At 40.7% G+C, this 23,500-nt stretch overlaps 1 protein-coding gene across 1 annotated transcript in view; it reads right to left on the bottom strand.

The window, feature by feature from the left end:
* The window catches only part of LOC139914453 (uncharacterized), a 39,896-nt gene extending 19,286 nt beyond the window's left edge, over positions 1 to 20,610 (bottom strand). Inside the window, exons 1-2 of the mRNA XM_078288066.1 lie at positions 20,561 to 20,610; positions 18,502 to 18,675 (exon numbers count right to left, since the gene is read on the bottom strand). Of these exons, the coding sequence (XP_078144192.1) occupies positions 18,502 to 18,675; positions 20,561 to 20,610 (224 nt within the window). The remainder of the gene's footprint in view (positions 1 to 18,501; positions 18,676 to 20,560) is intronic.
* Between the last annotated feature and the right edge of the window lie 2,890 nt (positions 20,611 to 23,500).

Raw genomic sequence — 23,500 nt, 5'->3', positions numbered from 1 at the left:
ATACATTACAACCCTCCCCTGGATTTGCAAAAGTGTTCTCTCCAACAGAGGTGGGGCCGGGTCGCTGTGAGGACAGCACCCTCCCCCAGACCCACCGCCACGGAGTGAGAATCAGTACTATGTATGCTTTTTATATGTATGTGGGGTACCCTCGGACAGGCAGAGCAAGACAAACAGGACAAACAGTGCTAGGGGTGCAGCTACAGATAAAAATAATTACAAAAGTAAATGAATATTAATGTGTGAAAACAGAAATAAAAAAATTAATAAGATAACAAAAATAAAATAGAACCATAAGCAAAGTTAGTGAATAATAATAATAATAGTAAAAAAAAGAAAGTTAAATAAAAATGATAATATGAAAGAGTGAATGTCAATAAATGAATATAAAACCACAAGAGTAATCACAAAAAGGCACAGTTTAGATCCATGACAAACTAACATTGTTGAGCTTTGAGATTAAATATATATCTTACTTTGTCTCTTTCACATTGTCATTCTCTTGCCTTTGTTTTCTCTCTTTCTTTGAATTTCTCTGGATCAGCACATCAACATCATCACAATTTCCTACCTTGGTTCGGTCTTTAAATCTCCTTCCCTGAAATTGGGTGGGTAATCCTTGGACCTGTCACTTTTCATGGAAACATCGCTAGATACAGGTGAGACTGGTCTCTGCTGCTGCAATGGGCTTCAACACAGACAAAAGATGTTTTTACAGCGACAAACTAACATTGTTGAACTTTGAGATTAAATATACTTTACTGTCTCTTTAACATTGTCATTTGCTTGTCTTCATTTTTTCTCTTTCTTTGAATTTCTCTGGATCAGCACACCAACATCGTCACAATTTCCTACCTTGGTTCGGTCTTTAAATCTCCTTCCCTGAAATTGGGTGGGTAATCCTTATGATGTTTTTACAGGGACAAACTAACATTGAGTTCATTAACTGTAACACTACTTTTGTCATATACCGTCTGTCTTGTCCATGTGTGGAAGGTTTTTTCTACATAGGTCATACAAAAAGACACCTGAGGGATCGCCTCACCGAGTATAAATATGCATTAGAATTAGGAATCGCGATTACCCCATGGCCAGACACTTTAGTGAATGCCACAATGCTAATGATTCTTTATTGCACATAGAGGGCATTGAGCACATTAAACCTTTGGTCAGGGGGAGTGACAGAATACGGAAACTTAACCAAAGGGAAGCTTTTTGGATCCATCGACTGGATGTGTTACAGTATCCTGGTCTCAATGAGGATATAGAGATATTTTCACGTTTTCTGTAATTTTTCTCTGTATAGGCTCTCCTTTTTTCTCACAGCCTATGAAAAACTTATATATGGGTATCTATTCCCTGTGTATGATGTACATGTTATATTTCTGTATAATTCATGTTATTTTGTTTTATTTATATATTTTTTTCATTATTTTCAATTTGTTTCACCTGTCATGTTATTATCCGGGTCATGTGACTGCCTCCCATCGACTGTTGCTATTATATAGGTGAGGCCACACCCATGTTGTCTGTGTTTAAAACCCTGAAGAAGACCTACAGTGGTCGAAACATGTTGGCTTTTTGAATGATTTAGCCACTACAATAAAGGCTTTTTAAGTATTTTCTTCCTCGTGGTTATATTTTTATATTTGGAGTGCCTGGATTGTCCTTTTGTTTGTGACTAACATTGTTGAGCTTTGAGATTAAATATACTTTACTGTCTCTACCCTCATCCTACCGACTGGGGTACCCGCAGACCCCAGAGGTATACTTTTTGTCATATCTCACAGGTACTTTATTCTATCATTCCAATTTTTCATGACTTTGTCAATCAATTTGTTCCTAATGACTTCATATCATTGTTTTCTTTAGTTGTTTTAATTAGTGCTTTTTAAAAATATCAATGTATTGGGGTCCTGGGGGACCCCGGTCAAAAGCGCCCAATTCCACCTATGCAGTTTTAATAGATGGAACTATTTATTGAGTTCATGTTTGCCATGGGTCCTAATTTAAAGTATCACACACTATCGGGGGGGGGGGGGCACTCTGTCAGTCATTTTGAAGGAGACAGACACAGATGCAGCAGACACAGATTTCCTCATGTGCTCTGTCGACAACCCTAAATACTGCTCTTCCTAAGGTAAGATGATGTTCAAAGTCAGAAATACAATACCATCATTTAATTAACTGTAACTTTCCTAAAATAATAATAATATGTTTTTTTTTTCAGATGACATTAATTACATAACTAATAATGTTTTGAGAAGAATTAAGTTAACATTTTGCTATGATGGTTGTTTCTTACAGTAGTTTATTCTTGGGGTCCCGGTAGTCCCTGTATGTTAAATATGTTGGTAGGATGAGGGTTAACATTGTCATTTGCTTGTCTTTGTTTTCTCTCTTTCTTTGAATTTCTCTGGATCAGCACATCAACATCGTCACAATTTCCTACCTTGGTTTGGTCTTTAAATCTCCTTCCCTGAAATTGGGTGGGTAATCCTTGGACCTGTCACTTTTCATAGAAACACTGCTAGGTGCAGGTGAGACTGATCTCTGCAGATGTAGTGGGCTTCAATACAGAGAAAAATATTTTTACAGTGGCAAACTTAATTTGTAAAGGTTTTTATTTTCTATTGTTGTATTAATAATCTTTTTTTAGTTTTCAGAATCAAGAAAAATGGCATTACATGAGGTGTTTCAAAGACATTTTTTTAGCATCAGCATTCTGAAAGAATGCACTGGAACATCATTGTTCAAATTTTAGTTGATGCACACCAACATCATCACAATTTCCTACCTTGGTTCGGTGTTTAAATCTCCTTCCCTGAAATTGGGTGGGTAATCCTTGGACCAGTCACTTTTCATGGAAACAACGCTAGATACAGGTGAGACTGGTCTCTGCTGCAGGAGTGGTCTTCAACACAGACAAAAGATGTTTTTACAGCGACAAACTAACATTGTTGAACTTTGAGATTAAGTATACTTTACTGTCTCTTTAACATTGTCATTTGCTTGTCTTCATTTTTTCTCTTTCTTTGAATTTATCTGGATCAGCACATCAACATCGTCACAATTTCCTACCTTGGTTCAGTCTTTAAATCTCCTTCCCTGAAATTGGGTGGGTAATCCTTAGACCAGTCACTTTTCATAGAAACAACGCTAGATACAGGTGAGACTGGTCTCTGCTGCTGGAGTGGGCTTCAACACAGAGAAACACATTTTTACAGTGACAAACTTAATTTGTAAAGGTTTTCATTTTCTATTGTTGTATTAATTTTTTTTTTAGTTTTCAGAATGAAGAAAAATGGCGTTACATGAGGTGTTTCAAAGACAATATTTTAGCATCAGCATTCTGAAAGAATGTGCCGGAATATCACCCTTAAAATTTTAGTTGATACCATTTTACCCAGTGCAAATCACATTTTCTTCTGTCTTGTGAGTGTTTCAAACTCACAAAACTTCTTGAATTTTTGGTTAAATGCAGAATGAGAATGTAAATGTCACCTCTAACAAAATTCTCCTTTAAGACATTGAGTGGCTGTAGAAGCAGATGCTCCACTTACTTGTCAGTTTTTGTGGGCCTGTCCTGTTCCTCAGACATATTGGTTTCAGAAGCCGTTTTCCCCGCTTTTGGCTCTCCAGCAAGACTGATTTCAGTGGTTTTATATCGTTCCTCCATCACAGACTCACTGAGCAGCTTGGTGTCAGAAGTAAGGTGTCATTCCTCTTTTTTCACCAGACAGTAATTTTACAGTAGCAGCAGAGTCCTCTAGCCGAGTCATCTTCTTCTTCTTGTACTCTAGAAGGGCTTTAGATGCGATGCCCCCTCCTGACTTCCTCCAGAGTTTAGACTTTCAAGGCAGCGTCCTTCTCTCTCTCTCTCCATACTGACTCATGTCAAAGGCAGTGAGCTTCTCGTCTCTTTCCCCAGACACACTCATCATTCAGCCCTAATTAAATTGCATTCAATGTTACATGCGATGACCACAATAAGACAGTACTACATAGAAGTTGTAACGGAGCATGAAGAGGATCCTTACTTTGTGCCTTGAAAGCCAATTAACCAGCGTGTGAGGAATTCTCCTGTATACGTGCGTATCTACTGAAAACTTTAGAGATCAGTTCCCTCTCCTTCCCTAATCTCAATTGTTTTCCCCTACAGTAAAATCTGATCAAAGTCTAGGAGCTAGGGCAGTATCATATGACTTCTTGTAAGGTTTGCGTGGGCAGGAAAAGTCTGGTTAATGATTAATAACATCAGAGTGAGTGTAATATGTGGTTCGGTGTAGCTCAGTAGGTAGAGCATGGCACTGTAGGATTGTATTGTATTGTATTGTATTGTATTGTATTTGGATTTGGATTGTCCTTAAAATGACACTACAATACACACAATACACTAAAAACTAGTCTAAATAAAAATAGTGTAATATAGCCTAACAGAGATGTAAAGCTGGGCCCATGATTACCTTAACAACAAGCTGATACCATTAGTAAGCACAGAGGCATCACAGCAGCTAGCATGCTACCTAGCTGAAATGTGCTCCTGTAACCAGGTATAAGTAAAGTTCACATTCATTTTCTCAATAGACATTTTAGAAAATCTGATCAGCTACAAGATGAACTAGAAGCTTATAACAACAGATTCAGAAAAATATGAAAAACAGAAAAAGGCAAGGATACAAGACTGTACATTATGTTTTTAAGAGGAAAATAAGAACTCATCCTATACAGCATTGCGAGTGATGCCTAACAGTGATAATCTAATCTAATCTAATCTAACCTTAAATAATATAATCTAATGTTTTGTAATGATTTCCGCCCCTCTGTGAACACTTTCTCCTCACCCCTAAAACAGAAATCATGTCTGACAGTGAAACCACGGTGAGGCTACAGGTTACTAGCCGACTGATGTTACTTTCCTCTGGTCTGGCTGCCAACCACACACAGCTTTGGGTAACAGTAACCTCTCTGATCTCTCTGATTTATGGGAAATCACTAAAGCTTGTGGGTAGTGTAGTGTTTCACAAGGAACTCATGACTAAAACACATTTTCTTAACAACAAATTTGAAATCAAATTGACTGATAGATTCTATAGGAACTTTGTTTCACAATCTGATAGCTCATGTCTAATAATCAAATTCCAGTAGGAAAAATAAATATGAAATTTATTTCCAGAACCCAAATTTTATACCATAATATAAAAATGCGATCGGTACACAACTAGGGAGGTTGGCCTACTCAACTTAAAATGACAACCTAAAAAGCATTACCTCAGCATAATAATAATTTTTCCATTGCCAAGAACCTATAAAACATTTAGTCCTACATGTAATAGTACCTATAGAGACATATAATAGAGCATACTATAGACAATACAGAGACATACAAGTCTCTATAGCCTGTGATTTAAATAAGCAGACAGCCATAGTAATATACGGGTAGTAAGCATCCGAGAAGCACAGAAACTAGCTTTGAAAGCTCTGAGCCTCATATGAGCAAATAAGGAGACATAAGAAATATGTTTCCCATTACCATGAAACCAGGAGAAATCTACATGTGTAATTTGTATACTGCAGACACATAAAGCTATTGTTATGATATTTCTAATAAGATTATCTAAAGAAACGTGTTGGCAAACATGATAGCAACATACTAAATAGACATACACATTTAAGTACATGACTAAGCACACAGTTCTCTCTCTAATGCATGCTGTACTCTCAGTATCAGCAGACCTGCCTCCTTTCATGCAGAGCTGACAAGTGGAGCTTTCACTTTCACTTTCAGGCTGCATAACAGCAGGCAGATAATGTCCTCTGTTGTGTGAGGACTTTAGTATTTGAAGTTCAGTCACAGTTCAAGAAAATAAATAAATCATTAACTGATATGCGGTCGGTGCTTTACAACACCAGAGTGCCTGTTGGTCCAAGCCTTAAGAGTTTATAGTGACCTTATCATTCTTTATGATGTTTTTTACCTCCTACAGTAGGCTACCGCAATGTAATCCTTTGATATTAGTATAGGATATTATATTTTAGCTGTGATGTCAAAGTTTCTAAACTCATATGTGATATCTCATTCACCACTAGTGTGATTTTGATAAAAGTTTGCACTGTGCTCTGCTGTTTAAAAAATAAATAAATTACACAATTTGGCTTGATGGGGATGCTTCAATTAAAGGTAAAAATGTCTGACTTTGAAAGATCATAACTGCTACGCCACCTGCATGATTTTAATGAAACTTGTAGGGATGATGCACCCTGTTACTGATTGGACCAAGGGGTGCCTGCATCATTCATGGGAGAGTCAGAATCAGGAGAGATAGAAATTACTGAAGAGTCTGCAATTTATAGAAAGGCTTGGTGATTAGACACCACCATGAAATTATGATAAATTTGGAGTCTAGACGCTACTGATGGTGAGAGGACTGTGGAAGGACTTCCAGCAGGTGACCGATGGAGCCTCATTCCTGGAGTTGGATCTTCCTCTAAAGAGCCGGATGAACTTGACCCCGGAGTTCAGTCTCCCTCTGAGCAGTTGGATATGATCAACATGGAAGGTGAGGGGAAGGAGGCGGGGCACATAACAGCAGCACTGAAATGACGGAGCAAGGAACAGTTTAAATTCTGGCAGCAGCACAATGATTGGTTCACAGAATGCGTGGAGAGATCTGCTTGGATAAATGTGAATAGCAGAAGCAGCAAATGACAGTTGACAGTGAGGCAAGCTGACAGAGTAGGAAAATCTATAACTAAACTAGAGAGCGTGTGTAAGAAAAGTATTTCTTCCTGACTGAACTGCCGCTATAGCTTCATTTCATGTTTCCATGGTTTGAAAACTCTCCTCCAATCTTCTGAATGGGTACAGCAGTAGTAGCAGTTTTTTTTTTCTTTTCAGTTAGACAGTTAAGTTATATTACGCCATGATGTGACACATGAATGCAGTAATTTAGAAGTGGCTTGTCACCAGGCACATCCCACTCTCCAAGGTTGAAAGTACACGTGGGAATGACCTCAGTTTGGCAAGGCAATTACAGGCTCCTTAACTGCCTTTGTGTGAGCCTTGTGTCTGCCGCGCACACACACACACACACACACACACACACACACACACACACCTACACACACACACAGTGACTCAGTATTTTCATTGTTCTCGCCTTAAAATCCTGCTTCTGTTCTTCTAGCAATGAATAATGTTTCTGGTCCAGTGAAGTCTATTCTGTATGATTAATTAAAGTGTTTCATTGTAATGTTTGATACGCTTCTGTACTCTGGTTTCACTGTGTCACAGGTCATCATGCACATGTTTTTGCATCTGGACTTTAGCAGTTTCAATAACAGATATTCAAGACTGCTCAACACAGATCCCTTTCTCTCTCTGTCTATCTCTCTCTCTCTCTCACTCTCTCCCTTGTTCTGTCTGTAAAGGACACAGCAGACCTCTGACTTGTGTGTGTGTGTGTGTGCATGTGTTTGAGTATGAATGTTTATGTGTGTGCAGGTGTATCGACATATGTGTGTGTATGTGATCATGCAGCCTTGCATACCAAGTATCCCCACCACCTGCAGGATCCAGTGAAGGATGGAAGGTGTTGATCCACCCTGCCAACAACTCGAGCAAACAGTCAGATCATTTCTACAACCAGAGAAACAAAATGCTTTCCTGTGCATCCTTGTCTCCTCCACGATGTGTTTCACATAACGTCAAACAGTCAAAGTACCATACAAAAAAACATAATGTTGAAGATGGAGGTGATCCCGGAAGTTAACTTGCCAACCAATGCATCGGATGGTGATTTGGCCGGCAAGAACGAATGGGAAGTCCCAAGATTCATCGTGAGAATGACGCATCATGTCCAAACATTTGAATTTGAATTGACGGTGTGACATCAGGCACACAGCCCATCTAAAACTAAATTCTTCAGAGGTTTGCTCTTTACAAGGCGACTTGCGAAGAACTTCCTCCACAAGGACTCGACTTTGAGCTCTGTGATTTGATAATCACCGATGGACTGATGTTGACCATGCTCACTTTGTTTCCTAATTTCTCAGCACAGGAATCTTGGCTGTTGATGAACTTTTGGTCAGCATCACCTCCAGCAGGAAATCATGTGCTAACGTTGCTCTCTGTCCCATCAGCGTATCAGGTATTAGCAAGGAGATGCAGTTGTTAGTTGTCTGAACACAGAGTGAAGGTGGTGTTACAGTAGTACATTTTTGGGCAATATTGATTGGCAAAATGTCCATCAACAGGCAACAAAATGTGACACAAGGTCCAAAATGTATTCAACTCTTTTCTGGCAACATGATGTTTCTATTTACTCAAAGCAACGATAATGCTCAGGCAAGTACTTGGACCAAGTTGCCCATCAGAGTTGCCCGAAAAAGGTTGCCCATTGTATCAGTCCCCCGAGAAGTGGGAAAATGATTGAAAAAATTGACAAATGAATCAATAAGTGAAGAGGAAGAAGAGAAAAATGATGGCGAGAACAAAATAATGTGAATAGTAGAATTAGAGTAAAGACAGAAGGAGAAAACAAAGGAAAAACAGGAGGTGGTGGGTGAGGAGAGGTGATGAAAGAAAGAGAAAAAAGAAAACAATAGAAAAATGAATGAGTGAACAGAAAGAAAAAGTGAAAATATGTTGGGAGGAGGTGGGGTGATGAGCGGTCATGAAAGGCAGAGGAAAGAAAGATGAAAGTATGGAGAGGAGGGTAAATGAAATGCTGAGGAAAGACAGCCAGCAGAAGAATGAATGAGAAAAGAGGAAAAGGAGAAAAGTGACAGAGAGCAAAATAAAGTGTACAACGTAGAGAGAGAGAATGAAAAAGGAGAAACAGGGAGTTGGGAGGAGAGGAGGGGTGATGAAAGGCAGAGGAAAGAGGGGAGGAAGGGGGCAGGGAGGTGAAGAAGGGGAAGGAAAAGGAGGGGAGGAAGAATTTGGAAGGGGGCAGAAGGGTGTAAGGCTAACGACGGCTCGGTGAGCTACGGGTAATAAAAAGGAGGGCGATGGAAAATGGGGGAAGGATGAAGGGAGGAAGAATTTGGAAGTGGGGTGTAATGAAGGCTCAGTGGACTATATGTGTAATAAAGAGGAGAGGAATGAGGGAGAGGGGGAAGAGGAAAAGAAAAGAACAGAGCAACATAAGGAACGAAAAAGTGAAAGGACAATCCCCCGCTCGGATACTCTTCCACTGTTAGATATCATCAATCTGTGATGTTCAATAAATCTTTCATATTTCAGTGTAGCCACTTTCCCTCAACCTGCCTCGTCTGCTTCTACTTCAGTTTGTGATATCCTACATTTCCCAGAATGCCTTTTGACAACCCCCAGAGAACATGCCTTGAACTTGCTGCATTCAGTACCTGTTGATGCAATAGTACTAGTGAAAGAATCGTAAGATTAAGAGAGCAAGTTTTTCCAGTTGAGAAAAAATCATCAGTTGTGCCCCTTAACTCAAAACATAACATATATTGATGCTGCATTGCATTCTGGTCTCTCTCCTGCTCCTGTGGGTGGAGAAACTGGTCTCTCTCCTCTTCTACGATGGATTTCTCCTTGTATGATTGTTGAACGTCTCTTGGTGCAAAATGGCGGCTCTAGAAAGACGTTTACTGTTAATGTTTTAGATAGTTTTCTAGAAATGTTCTGCTAGTGAACTCGTTTTAGCTGCACTGGAAATATTGTCTATGTCAGCTATCCACAGGAATAAGAAAAATTTAGACATGAGGAAATTTCAGTGTCAAAGCGTTTTACGGTGGATTTTTCCTTTAAACAAAGAGCAATACGAGAGAGAGAGGGGGAGAGAGAGGTGTGTGTGTGTGCTGGGGTAAGTAGGGGTATACAAGTAATGAGGCTTCAATGACCTGTATGGGTAATAAAAAGAGAGGTATGGCGGAGGCGGAGGGGTAGAGGAATGGTTTGCAGACGTACAGGAGAGATGACGAGAGAGAAAGAGGAGAGGGAGCGGGCGAGTAGGGGTGGAAGGGTAATGAGGGTTCAATGAGCTATATAGGTAATAAAAAGACATGGGAGGGAGGAGGCAAACAGGTGCTGACCATGTGTACGCAGTATAGAGGCAGTGAAGTCACACACACTCTCTCCCCCTCTCTCTCACACACACACACACACACACACACACACACACACACACACACACACTGTCAGACAGAACACAGCACAGGTCTGCAGGGTCATGTGCATGTCTGTCATTGTGTATGTGTGTGTGTGTGTGTGTGTGTGTGTGTGTGTGTGTGTGTGTGAGTGGCTATGCGTGACAGAGTGAGATTGAAGACGTCCTGAATTCTTCTGTTTCTGTGGGGAGTCTTCTCAATTATTTACCTTCTCTTCCCATGTATTTATTCTAAAACGCACACACACACACACACACACACACACACACACACACAGACTCTCAGAATGCCTCACATGCACAAACACACGGTCGGTCTACTTTAGGGCACTTTAGGTCTGGGCAAACACAGACGCCGACAAACACACACTTTTGTGAATAATGCCTGTGGTTCTTGGTAGAACTGTGCGTGTGTGTTTCTGAGTGAGTGAGTGAGTGTGTGTTTGTGTGTGTGTGCGAGCGCAGCCGTAATGGATGTGTGTTTACCTTAGGGTCAGTGGGGGTAATCCCCACCTTTAGAGCAAGGATACTCAGACCCATCACTGCGATTGCACTCTACACACACACACACACACGCACACACACATTCATACACTCATGGAAAATATGCCAAGTTTTGGTTTCAAATGGACTTCTGCAAAGCAGTGATAGGACAGTAATGCTGTTTAGCCGACTGTGAATTGGAGAAAGTGTGTGTGTGTGTGTGCATGTTTGTGTGTGCGTGTGTGTATGTGTGTGTGTTCATTCAAAACGTTCAACTTCATCTTTTTGAAATTATGCAAATGTGTGTGTGTGTGTGTGTGTTTTAATTTGACCTCTGAAACTTTCATCTGCACTTTTTCATTCGAAACCTTCAATTTCATCTTTTTGAAAGTATGAAAATGTGTGTGTGTGTGTGTCTGAGTGCACATAGTCCAAAATGGCCCAGCCATGTTATATTGATGAAGAGGAGTGTACAAACGCTTTCATCCCAAAATACTGCCTGTTTGTGTGTATGTGCTTTTATGTGTGCATACATAGTGTGTGTTTGCGTGTCTGTGTGTCTGTGCAGCCCAGAAGTGGCTCATATTCCAATGGATGGTCTATCCATTGGAATATTTATGGGCAGGGAGAGTGTTGGAAAGCTTTCATCTCCAAATATTATGTCATGGTAAAAAATAACTGCCCTGGTTTCAGGAGGCGTTACGCTGCATGTCAGCGATGTGGAAATACTATAGGTCACAGTGCTGCTGAGGGCTGCACGCTCACACACTAAATGCATATAAACATGGAACAAATAGACACGCAAACACACACACAAAGCACCACACACACTGCCGGGGAGCATGCACCGCTGCCAATCAAAAGAGAAGTGTGTGGTCTCGAGCTCCCGTGTCTTCCTCTGAGGAATCTGCCCCTGAAAGGCAGCAGGTTGAATATTTACAGATCTACTGGGGGTCATGGGAGGTGAAATGCGGCCTGATAAGACGATAAGAAATCAGCGTAGCGTGATAGTGAGAAGAAAAAAGCGGGAGATAGACATGAGTGAACTCTGATTGTGACAGAGAGCAAAACGAGACTGAGAGAGCAAGACTGCACACTGATGGTAATCGATGAGAAAGAAATACTCCTCTTCTGCCATACTGTACCTCTTCCTATAGAAATATGACAAGTAAATGGTATTAGCAGCATTTATCCACTGTATCCTGTTACAATACAACATGACTGTTTTGGCAGGAATTGTTATTTAATCAAACACAGCCAATGTCAGGTGTTCATGTCTTTCATTGTAAATATGAAAAGAAGAAAATGGGATTACATGTTGTCTTTACATCATCATATGGCCATCTTGGCAGGTTAAAAAACATCACTACAACCATAAACATGAGGAGAAGAGAATGGTATTAAATGCATATAATACATTACTACATGAGCATCTTGGCTCATAACAAAGAATACTTGTTGAGTACATTAAATATTGTTTTAATACCAGGAATACTGAAAGAGGGGCATGATACCTAACAGTGATAAATGAGTGGAAGGAGATAATACTAATGCTTAGATTGTGATATTGAGGAATATGCTGGATTTGAGCTATTTTTGCTCTGTATGTTTCTTCTCACCAACTCAACCTCACCATTCACACAGAGGGAATCTCTGATTGGCTACACATTGAGTATGATTATCATTTATTGGCGAGAGATTTGATACAGCTGATAAAGGTCTGTATTCATGCAAATCAGCATGTGGGAAATTAATATGTTGCTATAACTTATAATCACCCGTTAAATCTAGTTTTATTCTGTTCTTTTCCCTCCCTTCCCCCCCTCCACCACTCTCTCTCTTTATTCTCTTTCCATCTCTGTGACTTCCTTCTCTTCGCCTACACTTGTTTTTATCCTTTTGTTGATCGTTCCTTCCTGTGGATAAAGTTTTCTTAATGAAACAGTCGGGGGCCGTGGCCTGTGCAACACAAAGAAACACATAACACACATATGGACCTGGATGGGCCCCCTGCTGACACACACACACACACACACACACACACACACACACGCTAAAACACACACACAAAGGACAAAATCTTCCGGTAGACAAGCTCAACCCAGTAGAGTGTGACAAAGGCACCAAAAGCCTCAAATTAATGCGGCCACTATGGGTGGGAACCTGCAGGGGCCTTATGATTCGATTCAGTTTCTAATTCTCAGTTCTATGCATTGTTCATTCATTCATTTATTTTCTTTACATGCTTATACCTCTTCAGGCTGGAGCCTGTCCCAGCAGACGTTGGGCAGAAGGCAGAGAAACGTCAAGTGAAGCTGTAATATATCAAAACGCAAAATGCTGTAATAACAATACTGCTTTGTCTTTTGCTTCATTGGCTTGAGAACAGGTTCTTAGACTTCATAGCTGAAATGTCTTGCTGCATCGGTCGCTCACTCCATCGTTGAGCAGATGAAAATTTGAGTAGGTGGGGGGATTGGGAGTGTCTTGAAATGCCAATGTACTATTTTGTTACTCTTTGGGACTAAATTAGCCAACCTTTTATAAAAGTGTAGGCCTACTTGTAGGTAGTGTATACTTCAAGTTACTTACAATTGAGACTCACACAAATGTAAACGTACTAAAGTATAGTTGACTTATATGTGACTTAATTGGACCACTTTTAGATTTATTAAAGTATACTTCTAGTATTATTAAAAGTACAAGTAAGCCTAAGTATAGATGACTATTCTCAGTACCTTTTGCAAAAGTGTAAAAACAGTATTCAACAAGTCAAAGTAGCATTAAAAGCACAAATACAAGCCTAAGTTGGACTATACTATTCTCAAGTGCACCTTTTGCAAGTACAACAAAAGTAAAAGTAAAGTATACTCTCATATGTTTTAGTTTTGAAGAAGTATACTAACAGTATACTAAAATAACCTTCTTCTTTATAAGGGATGGATGGGGAGCTTTCGTTCCAAAACAACAACAAAAGCTTTGAGGCAGCGACATCTTACTTCTTGCCCCTTTAAACCCCAGAAAAAAATAGATTATGAAAATACATTTTTGACTTTTGTGCATCGATGCAGAATTGCAATTGGCCACTCGATCGTCTCAGCGATCTTGATCGGAGTCCCAGGGGCCAGATGGTGGTCCAGGTCCGGCACCAGGCTGTGGCTTTGGTCTGTGGGTGTTTCATTTGTACACATCCCTCTCCTTTCTTCCTCAGTTATTTTCAAATGTGGCGTCAAAAGGTGAGATCTCTAAAAATAGTCAGTTGTGCTCTCTCTCTCCCGCTCTCTCTCTCTCTCTCTCTCTCTCTCTCTCTCTCTCAGTATAATGGTTGTGTGTGGGCTGTGGTGTCAGTGCCAGGTACATGGGACAGAAATGAGACAGGAGCAGGCTGTTATAGAAAAGAGACGGGGGCTCAGGGGCGTTTCATAGCTAGACGACAATACCCCCTTTGTAAAGGTGCAAAGTGTGTCTTTGAGTGTGTGTTTGAGTGTGTGTGTGTGTGTGTGTGAGTAGTGTTGTAACATATGTGTGTGAGAGGTACAGAGGAAAAGAGACTTCCTGTGTGTTTTGTTTTGTGTTTGTGGCGAGGCTTCTGTGTTTGAGAAAGAGAAAGTGTGTGTGTGTGTGTGTGTGTGTTGATGACAAACAGATCTATGGGGGAAGGCCACAGGGCTACCCTAACAGTGAGTTTGCATGGCTCTTGTGCAGACCTATAAATCTGTGTCTATCTGTGTTTGTGTGTGTGTGTGTGTGTGCGTGCGTGCATGTGTGTGTGTGCATTTGTGTGTTTCAATGGAGGAATATACTGCAGCCGTCTCCATGCATTCAGCCAAAAACCTTTAATTGCTGACGTGCGTGCAGTTTAGTCTGTAAACCAACCGGAGAAATGGATTAGATGTAATGTGTTACAGTAATCTGATCACAATATTGTACTTTTACAATAGGTGATCACTGATTAGATTAATCAAAAAAGCATATTTGAAGGCATTTTGAGAATTAGAATGACACAATTTGGTAATATCACGGGTGGATATGTACGTATATAATAATGATAGAATTAAAGTCTGTAAACGGACAAATTAAATAATGCACTTCTGGTGTAATTTCATATTTATATGCACTGTAGACGCACACTAACACAAAAGTAACTGAAAGTAATCGTTTGTATATCCTTGAATTAATTTGAATTTGGGTTCCAGTTGATTATATTTTCAAGCAGATAATCAATAACCTGCAACAAATTACAGCTTTTTAGAAATAGAATAAAGAAAAGAAAAAGGAAAAAAGAAAACACAGTTATCAGTTTAGAATCAGATTACTAATACTAATACTGTCAGGTTATGTCTCATGTTATTCAAGGGAAAAAGGCATTTTTCCTATGAGAATGTGAACACAGAGTTTTTCTTAGCTGCCCAGTTATCTAAAACCCGACTGGACAGTTTCACAGTCAAGACGCTGACAGCTCTAAGCCTATCAGAGAGTCCAACCCTGTGCTGTGCTGTGAAATATAATGTTGGCAAAGACGTGTGGCGATTTACTGCTCATGCCTTTCCTCTCCTGTAAGGGGAGTTAGGGCCAGGGAAGGTGAGAGAGGTTTTAAAGGATTAAGAATGATGAATGTCCGAGGATTGAAGCGGGAGGATCCACCCTGAAACAGAACTGTTCCTGTCATACTGGACAGTTCAGTCTAGATTTATCAACATGAGGTTTGAAACCAGAGGACTAAATATCTGTGACGTGGTGAAGAGACAACCAGACCAGAGAGGCAGTACTTCCAGTAAAATATTGATGCTGTTGGACAAAAAAAAACCCAAAACGCATATCTGAAAAGAGTAAGTTTTCCCAGAATGAGGAAAATAATACCTATATTGATGCCAATGTATTTTTGAAAATACCCCAAATCAATTCCACACATTCAGAAAACGGTTTCTGTTTGTTCATAAAGTCTTATTCCTTTGGGACTTTGTACTGAAGCTTTTGAAATGATTTACCAACTACACAAATGCTGCTTTATTTCTTTATGATTGTTACGACCCCTAAATGTTGTCTAGGGTGCAAAGGGGGTAACTTAAACTAAGTCCAAGAAAAAGGGAGCAAAACAGGAATAAAGTGAACAAAAGATAAATTTATTTTACAAAAGGCTCGATCAGTAGTTCAAGGAAGCTGTGAAAGGCTTCAGGGTGGCCAAGGCCAAAATAATAAACAAAATACCCAAACTAGAAATAAAATAACTAAACTGGGTTAAACCCAAAGTACAATTCTAAACTCCCTAACTGACCAAAACAGGAGAAAAGGGGGGAGTAAACCAAATGGCAGCACTCCCCTACAGAGCTTCCACAATTGGAAGCCAACAAAGAAACAGATTACAAATGGCAAAATAGCGAATAGCAACTGCTACAGCACACACACACACACACACACACACACACACACACACACACACACATGAACTAAGGGGATGGCTGTCAAGTGGCCAAGTGGCAGTGAGTGGAGGCAGGTCTGAAACAGAGAGAGATAGACAGCAACACACCCCAAACCATGGCCAGGATTTGGCATCGACCGTAACAATGATTTATTTCTTTTCTGTTGTGCAATATTCGGTGTATTTTGTATGTATCACTGATATGAAAGGCTTACACAGGCACAGTTTGACCTGAGCCAAATGTTTTCATCTCTTCAAAGGCAGAGGGATTATTGAACTCACTCGCTACATTCAAATGATCGTGGAAACTTTCGATACCGGTGAAAAAAGAACATGAATTGTGAACATGAGCATAAGTGATAAATGATAAACTGTGATCAGGAAAGCTAAGCTCACAACAGAGGCAGTGCAGTCAGGGCGGAGGGAAGAGCGGAGAGAAGGAGGAGTGAGAAGGGTTTTAAAATATTCAGAATGACTCTTTTGAAAGACACTTGTTTGATTTTTGAGTGCCGGAGAGAGAGTTTGCTGCAGAGGGAGTAGGTGAGGGGGTAGGAGGCCGGTCGGGTCGAGGGTGACTGACAAGAAAAGTTTATTATAGCCAGAGGTTTAATTAAGAAATATCTCTGTTCCTATCACTCACTCTCTCCACCTCTCTTTCTCTCTGCCGTGCCTTTACTCTTTTTCTCTCACTTTGTTCTGACTCTATCTCCATCTCTCTCTCTGTTTCTCTCTCACACTTTTTAATAATTGCTTTCTTGTCTCTCTTTCATCTCTTTCTCTCTCTCTCTCTCTCTCTCTCTCCTTTCCCATCTCCAGCAGTGAAAGGCCTGCTGTTATCTCCTCCTATAGGTGACTGCTGGAATGGTGTGTGTGTGTGTGTGTGTGTGTGTGTGTGTGTGTGTGCCTGCCAGATTGAAAGGGAAGGAACGAATATTGAGGAACAAAGAAAGTCTTGACCATGGGAACAGGGGATCGGACAGCACATGTAGCGGGTGTGGCTATCCGTCAGACTGACATTCCAACAGAAACACATGGACATCGCATGGAAAAATCATTCTGGAGTTAACCTGACCTGACACTGGTACAAGCCAGCGTTAGGGGTTTGATTCCCTCTGGGGTCCCCCACACTAAAAATATAAGCACTCATGGGACTTCAGCTGTGCAGCAATTAAAGGGATAGTTCACCCAGAAATAATTAAAATTCGCTCATTATCTACTCATCCTCATGACAGTACAAACTCGGATGAGTGTTTTTTCTTCTTATGACTTACCAGGGGTTTGCCAGGCTCACTGCCGGAAAATATTTCTTCCAAACAATTGCAGTAAATGGAGGCCCGTCCTTCAGGCTTCAAAAAGGGTAAAAAAAAAAAAATGTCCATAAATGTTCTCCATACAGCTGGTGCAGCATAATCCAAGTCTTCTGATGCCATGCAATCGCTCTGTGAGTGGGAAAAAATGAACGGAAGCTGAATACAATGGAGGTAGACTAAATTTACATGAAATTACCGATAAAATGTCTTTTTTTATTGACCGATAATGACTGAATTTTAATTTTTGGGTGAACTATCCCTTTAACATGCATCCTGGGGGTGGTCAGAGATGCATTTGGCCGTATGAACAACAAAGTGTTTTGAGTGTAACATTAAGTGCAAAATAATAAAGTGCTTTGCTGTGTTGCCTTCCTTTAAAGACTGAGGTGTGTGGGAGTGTTTGTGTGTGTTCACTTAGAGGCTGGCTGGGGTTAATCCCTACTTTTAGACCAAGACCATCAACACACACACAATTTTTCATACTGGATGCATCTTTTATCACGGGAAATCATTTCTCAGCTAACAGATAGCATTCTCATAATTATACAAAACTCTTTACGTGTGTTGGCAGCACAATATAATTTAGTTTATGGGACATAAATCAATAAAATCAATATCAAAGTCCAGTCTCTGATGATATTTGGACTTTGGGCTTTGTAAAATGATACGACATGGGTGTTAAAGTCACATTTTTCTTTCCTTCTGCACAACCATGCATGCATACAGACACACACACTTCACTGCACAGATTCTTATGTTTATATGCTTCTTTCTTTTTTCTCTGTGTATTTTATCATTTCATTTGTATCATTTCACTTTTGTGTTTTAGAACTGTGCAGATAAACCACACTTGGAAAAAAAGAAACACTTTTTTATTAGTTGTGTCTGAATGTTGTTGTAGTTGTGTGTTCTGTGCTTATATTAGTCCTTTATGTGTGTGATTTTATGATTTTTATGACTTTACCCTCTTTGTTTTTTTTTTATCGCTCTCAGTTCCTGTGCAGATTGTATTGTAAAATGCACTTTAAACATATGATTTGAAGTTGAACACACACACACACACACACACACACACACACACACACAACGAGGCAGACCCACAGAACAGCATATGTTAGTGACAACAAATTGTATTTATAATTCAAAAGATCACATTCCCGGTTGAGTGGCCAGAGTGCTCCTGACTGTGATGCTCTCCATGCTGCTGCTGGGACGGGTGCAGCCTGGGCCCGGAGGGTGAAGCCAGGCAGAAGAGAGGCACGTCTCCCTGGGCTGGGCCGCTGGGTGACTGGGTGTCCCGTGGGACCTGGGGATGACGGAGATGACCCTGAAGAATGAGAGGTGGGGCACACAAGGATGACTTCTGGCTAAAAATAGCTTGTGTGTGTATGCGTGTGTACGTATGTGTGTGTGGGAGAGAGAGAGGGAGAGAGAGAGAGAGAGAGAGAGAGGAACAGAAATATTGCTCTCAACTTTTATGCCAATAAAACATGTTGAATTGAGTTGAATTGAATTGAAAGAGAGGGGGAGAGGGGAGAAAATATTGAAAACAGAGAAGATAAATAAAAGATCAACAATGTCAGTGTGTATTGCGGAGAGAGAGAGAGAGAGAGAGTTATAGAGAGAGACAGGAGTTTAGGATGACAGAGTGACAAAGAGAGGAAACATGACAGAGAAAGTGATAGAGAGATAAAAAGAGAGATTTAGAGAGAGATAGAGACCAAGAGAATGGGAGAAAGAGAGGGAGACCAAGAGAGGGTGAGACCAAGAAAAAGGGAGAGAACGAGAGCAAAGAGAAAGACAGAGAGACATAGAAAGAGAGAGACCAAGAAAAAGAGAGAGACAGATAGGAGGTGAGGGTGACAGAGAGAGAGAGAGAGAGAGAGAGAGAGAGAGAGAGCAGAGGTGAGACCTGTCCAAGACATCTTGGTCGATAGCTGTTAGAGACGCTCCACTCTTCACCTGTCAGATGCCATTAGAGGAGAGAGAGCTGTTCTCTGTGGTTAGTGACCTGGATGCTGGACACACACACACACACACACACACACACACACACACACACACAAGCCTCAAGCCTGAATATACTATGATATACTCTCCATCACAGCCGACTTTCTCTCTGATTTCACTCTCTTTCTGTCTTCCACTCTCCTCCACTTTCTCTCCTCTACTTCCTCTCCTCCTCTTGCTCTCTCTCTCTCCCTCCCTCTCACTCTCTCTCACTCTCTCTCCCTTTATCTTTTTTGAGCGAAGACTAAATATTTAAACTCAAACTCTCCAACTTCTCTCTGCTGTCCAAGTGTTAGCCTGGACATTCGTTCAGAACAGTGATTTGTGATTTGAATGGGGCTTTTTTGTGTCTCTTCCACCAGGCAGTTCGGTCCCATAAACCCCGCTCACCGCCGGGGTCAACTATGCGAGGTGCGCTTGATTTACATTGTCGGACGCATCAGAACCGGTTTAACAGTTTAAAAGGAAGCCGTAATGCCCCGGTGATTTAGTAAGCTGCAGTAAATCGAGTGCAGCTCGGGTATTTCAAGCATTTCAACTCTGACATGTGTGAATGAATGAAAATGAGGCCTTTCAACACCTTTCACTTTCACCACTTCACAGCTGCAGCCTGCGGCCGGGCAAGACAGAGGGAAATAGACTGTGATGTTTGTAGTAGCTTTGCAGGTATCAGATGTTTGTGTATTCAAGTGTGTGTGTGTGTGTGTGTGTGTGTGTATGTGTGTGTCAGATGGATAGCTTTAGGGTCTGAAGTGTAATGTCATTTAATACTTTCGCTGAAAAAAATTACATGTGTGTATGCCTGTGGTCATATGTGTGTCAGTGTGTTTTCTTATGTGCACGTTGCTATATGAGCAGTGTGTGTGTGTGTGTGTGTGTGTGTGTGTGCATATGACTGCGAACAATGTGAGGTTGCATGTCTTGTGCAATCATGTTGTGAATTTGTGTTTGTGTGTGTGCGTATGTGTGCACGTGCATGTGCGTGAATGAATGCATGTGGTTGTGCAATCAGTGTGTGTGTGTGTATGTGTAGTTTTGGTTCTGTGATCAATGTGTGTGTATGCATGTGTGTGTGTGTGTGTGTGTGTGTGTGTGTGTGTATTGCAGCTGTCATTTAATCCATCCATCCTAAAGTTGTTCAGCTCCCACCGTGAGCGTCCACTTCGCCTCTCATCGACCAATCACATTCCACATTCCTCCACCTTCCCAGGATCCCGGGGACCCAGGGAGCACGGCCGCAGGGCGTTACCATGGTGCTGAGGTGATGAGGTCACCCCCCGCCCAAGTAGCGCAGTGATTGGATGAGAGCTGATGGGGTAAGATAGGAAGACATAAGGAGAGAGAGCGAGAGAGGGTGTATTAAAACACTTTAAAAACACCATCCATTAAAACATTTGGTATGTTTTTGTGAGGACAGACACACACACACACACACACACACAATGATTATTACACTGTCCAATATGCTCTTATTGGCTTCTGAATGATTGGTGTAACTATTATAATTATTATAGATATTGGTGATTATGTACTGTTGTATAGCACATATTTCCAAACCAAATAAATAATTGTTAATATAGACATAGAGGGATACATAATGTAGATATACTGTATGTTATATCTATATAGATATAACATATAGGTATAATAATGATATAGCTAATATAGATATAGAGGACTAGGAGAAAAAGTAGGAAAAGTAGCAAGACATTCTCTCTCTCTCTCTCTCTCTCTCTCTATACGTTGACTTCTCGTTTGTATGTCTGTGTGTGTGTGTGTGTGTGTGTGTGTGTGCGTCTGCGTCTATGACCTATCAAATGTCCTGTAAACAAACACATGGCAGTGGTTAACATCACATACCTTACCACCAGGAGCCATTCACAGCTTGTAAAAGAGAAATGTGAGCTTGTCAGAGGACAGATCCTTAAGATAGCCGTGTTTTAGCTCAGAGTCACGGCTGAAGTGCAGCACTGTGCAGGAGACACACTCTGGAAGATCTACATCACTGTCACCCTGTCTTCAGTGTCCTGGTGAAATTGTACGGAAACAGATTTCAGGGTCAGGGCTTGGAAAAATCTGTGTTGCAACCAGTGGCTTCAGCTTTAGTTCGGCCACAGAAACTGCAAAAATTAATGGGACAGTGGATAAAGTAATAAAACGGAGACTGCATTAAGCAAAATATAAGCCGATTGGAGTTTTAGTTGTACAAAACAGATAGGTGCTAGACTCACTCAGTGGACAAAACGTTAGGAACACCTGCCGAATATTGTTGCACTCCATTTTGCAGAATCTTAAATGTCTCCTTTTTAAATCTCTCTCTTCCCCTTCGTCTACATTTCCTCTTTGTGAGTGAAGAGGATTTTTTTGAGTGAAATCCATAAAGGGATCACATAATTCACCAGGATTCACCTGCTCAGTCTGTTTCATAGAAAGTGCAGGTGCTCTTTTACTTTGTTTGCACTTACTTTATCTCTAATAGGTTAGATATGAAAACTTCTCAAGGCTAGCGTTTTGGAATAATTCAGTTTGAAGAAAATCCACTTGAATGTCTTGAATTTAAAGTGAATCGAACTCAGTCTGACAGCTAATCATCTATCGCTTTGAATCATTCCGAACACACATGACACTACTCAACACCAGTAGATCCTCAGACAGATAGAAAGATTTGACTGTACATGGCAGACAGTAGTGTGTGTGTGTGTGTGTGTGTGTGTGTGTGTGAGAGAGAGAGAGAGAGAGAGAGAGAGAGAGTGTTTGAATCTGGGTTGAGGCCAGAGAAGCACTTAAAAGATCAGAAAAGAGTTGACAGAGCAAGAAAATCTCCTCTTCTGTCACCCCTCCTCTATTCTATTCTATTCTATTCTATTCTATTCTATTCTATTCTATTCTATTCTATTCTGTGGAAGTCTAATATGAGTTCATGCTGAAGTCTCTATTTCCTCATTTATCTCCTGTCAGACACATGGGAAAGCATTCCTGTATCTTGATTGTTAAACGACTCACTGATGGATTTTTATGGGCTCATCAGAGATATTTACTGTCCGGAGAGGTATAAATTATGATGGAGTCTGCCTCTCTCATCTCTCATTTTGTCTTATTGTCTCTTTTACTCTTCTTCTCTTCCTCACGCTGTCACTTCCCCTGTCTGTTTCCCTCTGTAAATTTACGGCAGAGGTTATCTCGGAGGCAACATGTGTTTCCATGTATCGACTCGCTCCCCCTTTCATGTGAAGCGCACGCTAAGAACATAGCAGTGACCTTTTATTTATGATCCACCCTCGGCCTGTTTTCTCTCTCTCTCCACGCACAAACACACACACACACACACACACACACACACACACACATACTTGCAGAGAGACAGAGTGCAGACAGACAGGATGAGGAGAGGCGAAAGGTGTTGAGGGTTATATGACCAGTGCTGTCAGAGCCAATGCACACACACACACACACACACACACACACACACACACAGACACACACACATTATTGCGTGTATGGGAACAAGACGTGAACTCTATGCTTGATCTTTCTCCACTAATTGAGTGTATTGTCAATGTCCTGCACAAAGCTTTTATCTCCTGTTTTGTCAGTACTGCTTTTTATTATTATTTCACAGTAGATTATTTATTAATTAATTAATTTGTATATTAGTCCCTGGGACCAATCCAAACCATTGAAATTGCATTGTAAAATGTTTTGTAGAAGCATTCAGTGGGAAAATGTATGAGTTTTTCCTCAATTCCTGAAAAATGTATTGTTTTAAGATATGTTTTTTTATATAATGTATAGTGGACAGATCTGAAGGGGTGCATCATTTCCTCAGGGGGTTTTAGAGAAATGCAGTCAGGGTCACTGGGTTCAGTCTGTTTTCCATCCGCTCATTTACATTTACATTTTAGGCCTTTCACCAATGCTCTTATCCAAAAAGACACACAATACAATACAGTAAGTACAAGCAAGCAAGAACTGGATCAGGAATCATGATGGACAAGAAGAGGATCCAGGAATAGTTTCTCTCAAAGTTGGTGAACGTTGGGGAAACCACAACGCAATCAAGTGCAATCATGAACAGGTAGAAGATACAGTGGGATAGCGAGAGTTTATTTTTCATGACAACGAGATGGCGAATATAACTAAAG

This window comes from Centroberyx gerrardi, chromosome 14, assembly GCF_048128805.1.
Source record: "Centroberyx gerrardi isolate f3 chromosome 14, fCenGer3.hap1.cur.20231027, whole genome shotgun sequence".
In the NCBI taxonomy this organism is placed as follows: Eukaryota; Metazoa; Chordata; class Actinopteri; order Beryciformes; family Berycidae; genus Centroberyx; species Centroberyx gerrardi.
The sequence above is the reverse complement of the archived record's forward strand: the minus strand, read 5'-3'. Positions and strand labels throughout refer to the sequence as shown.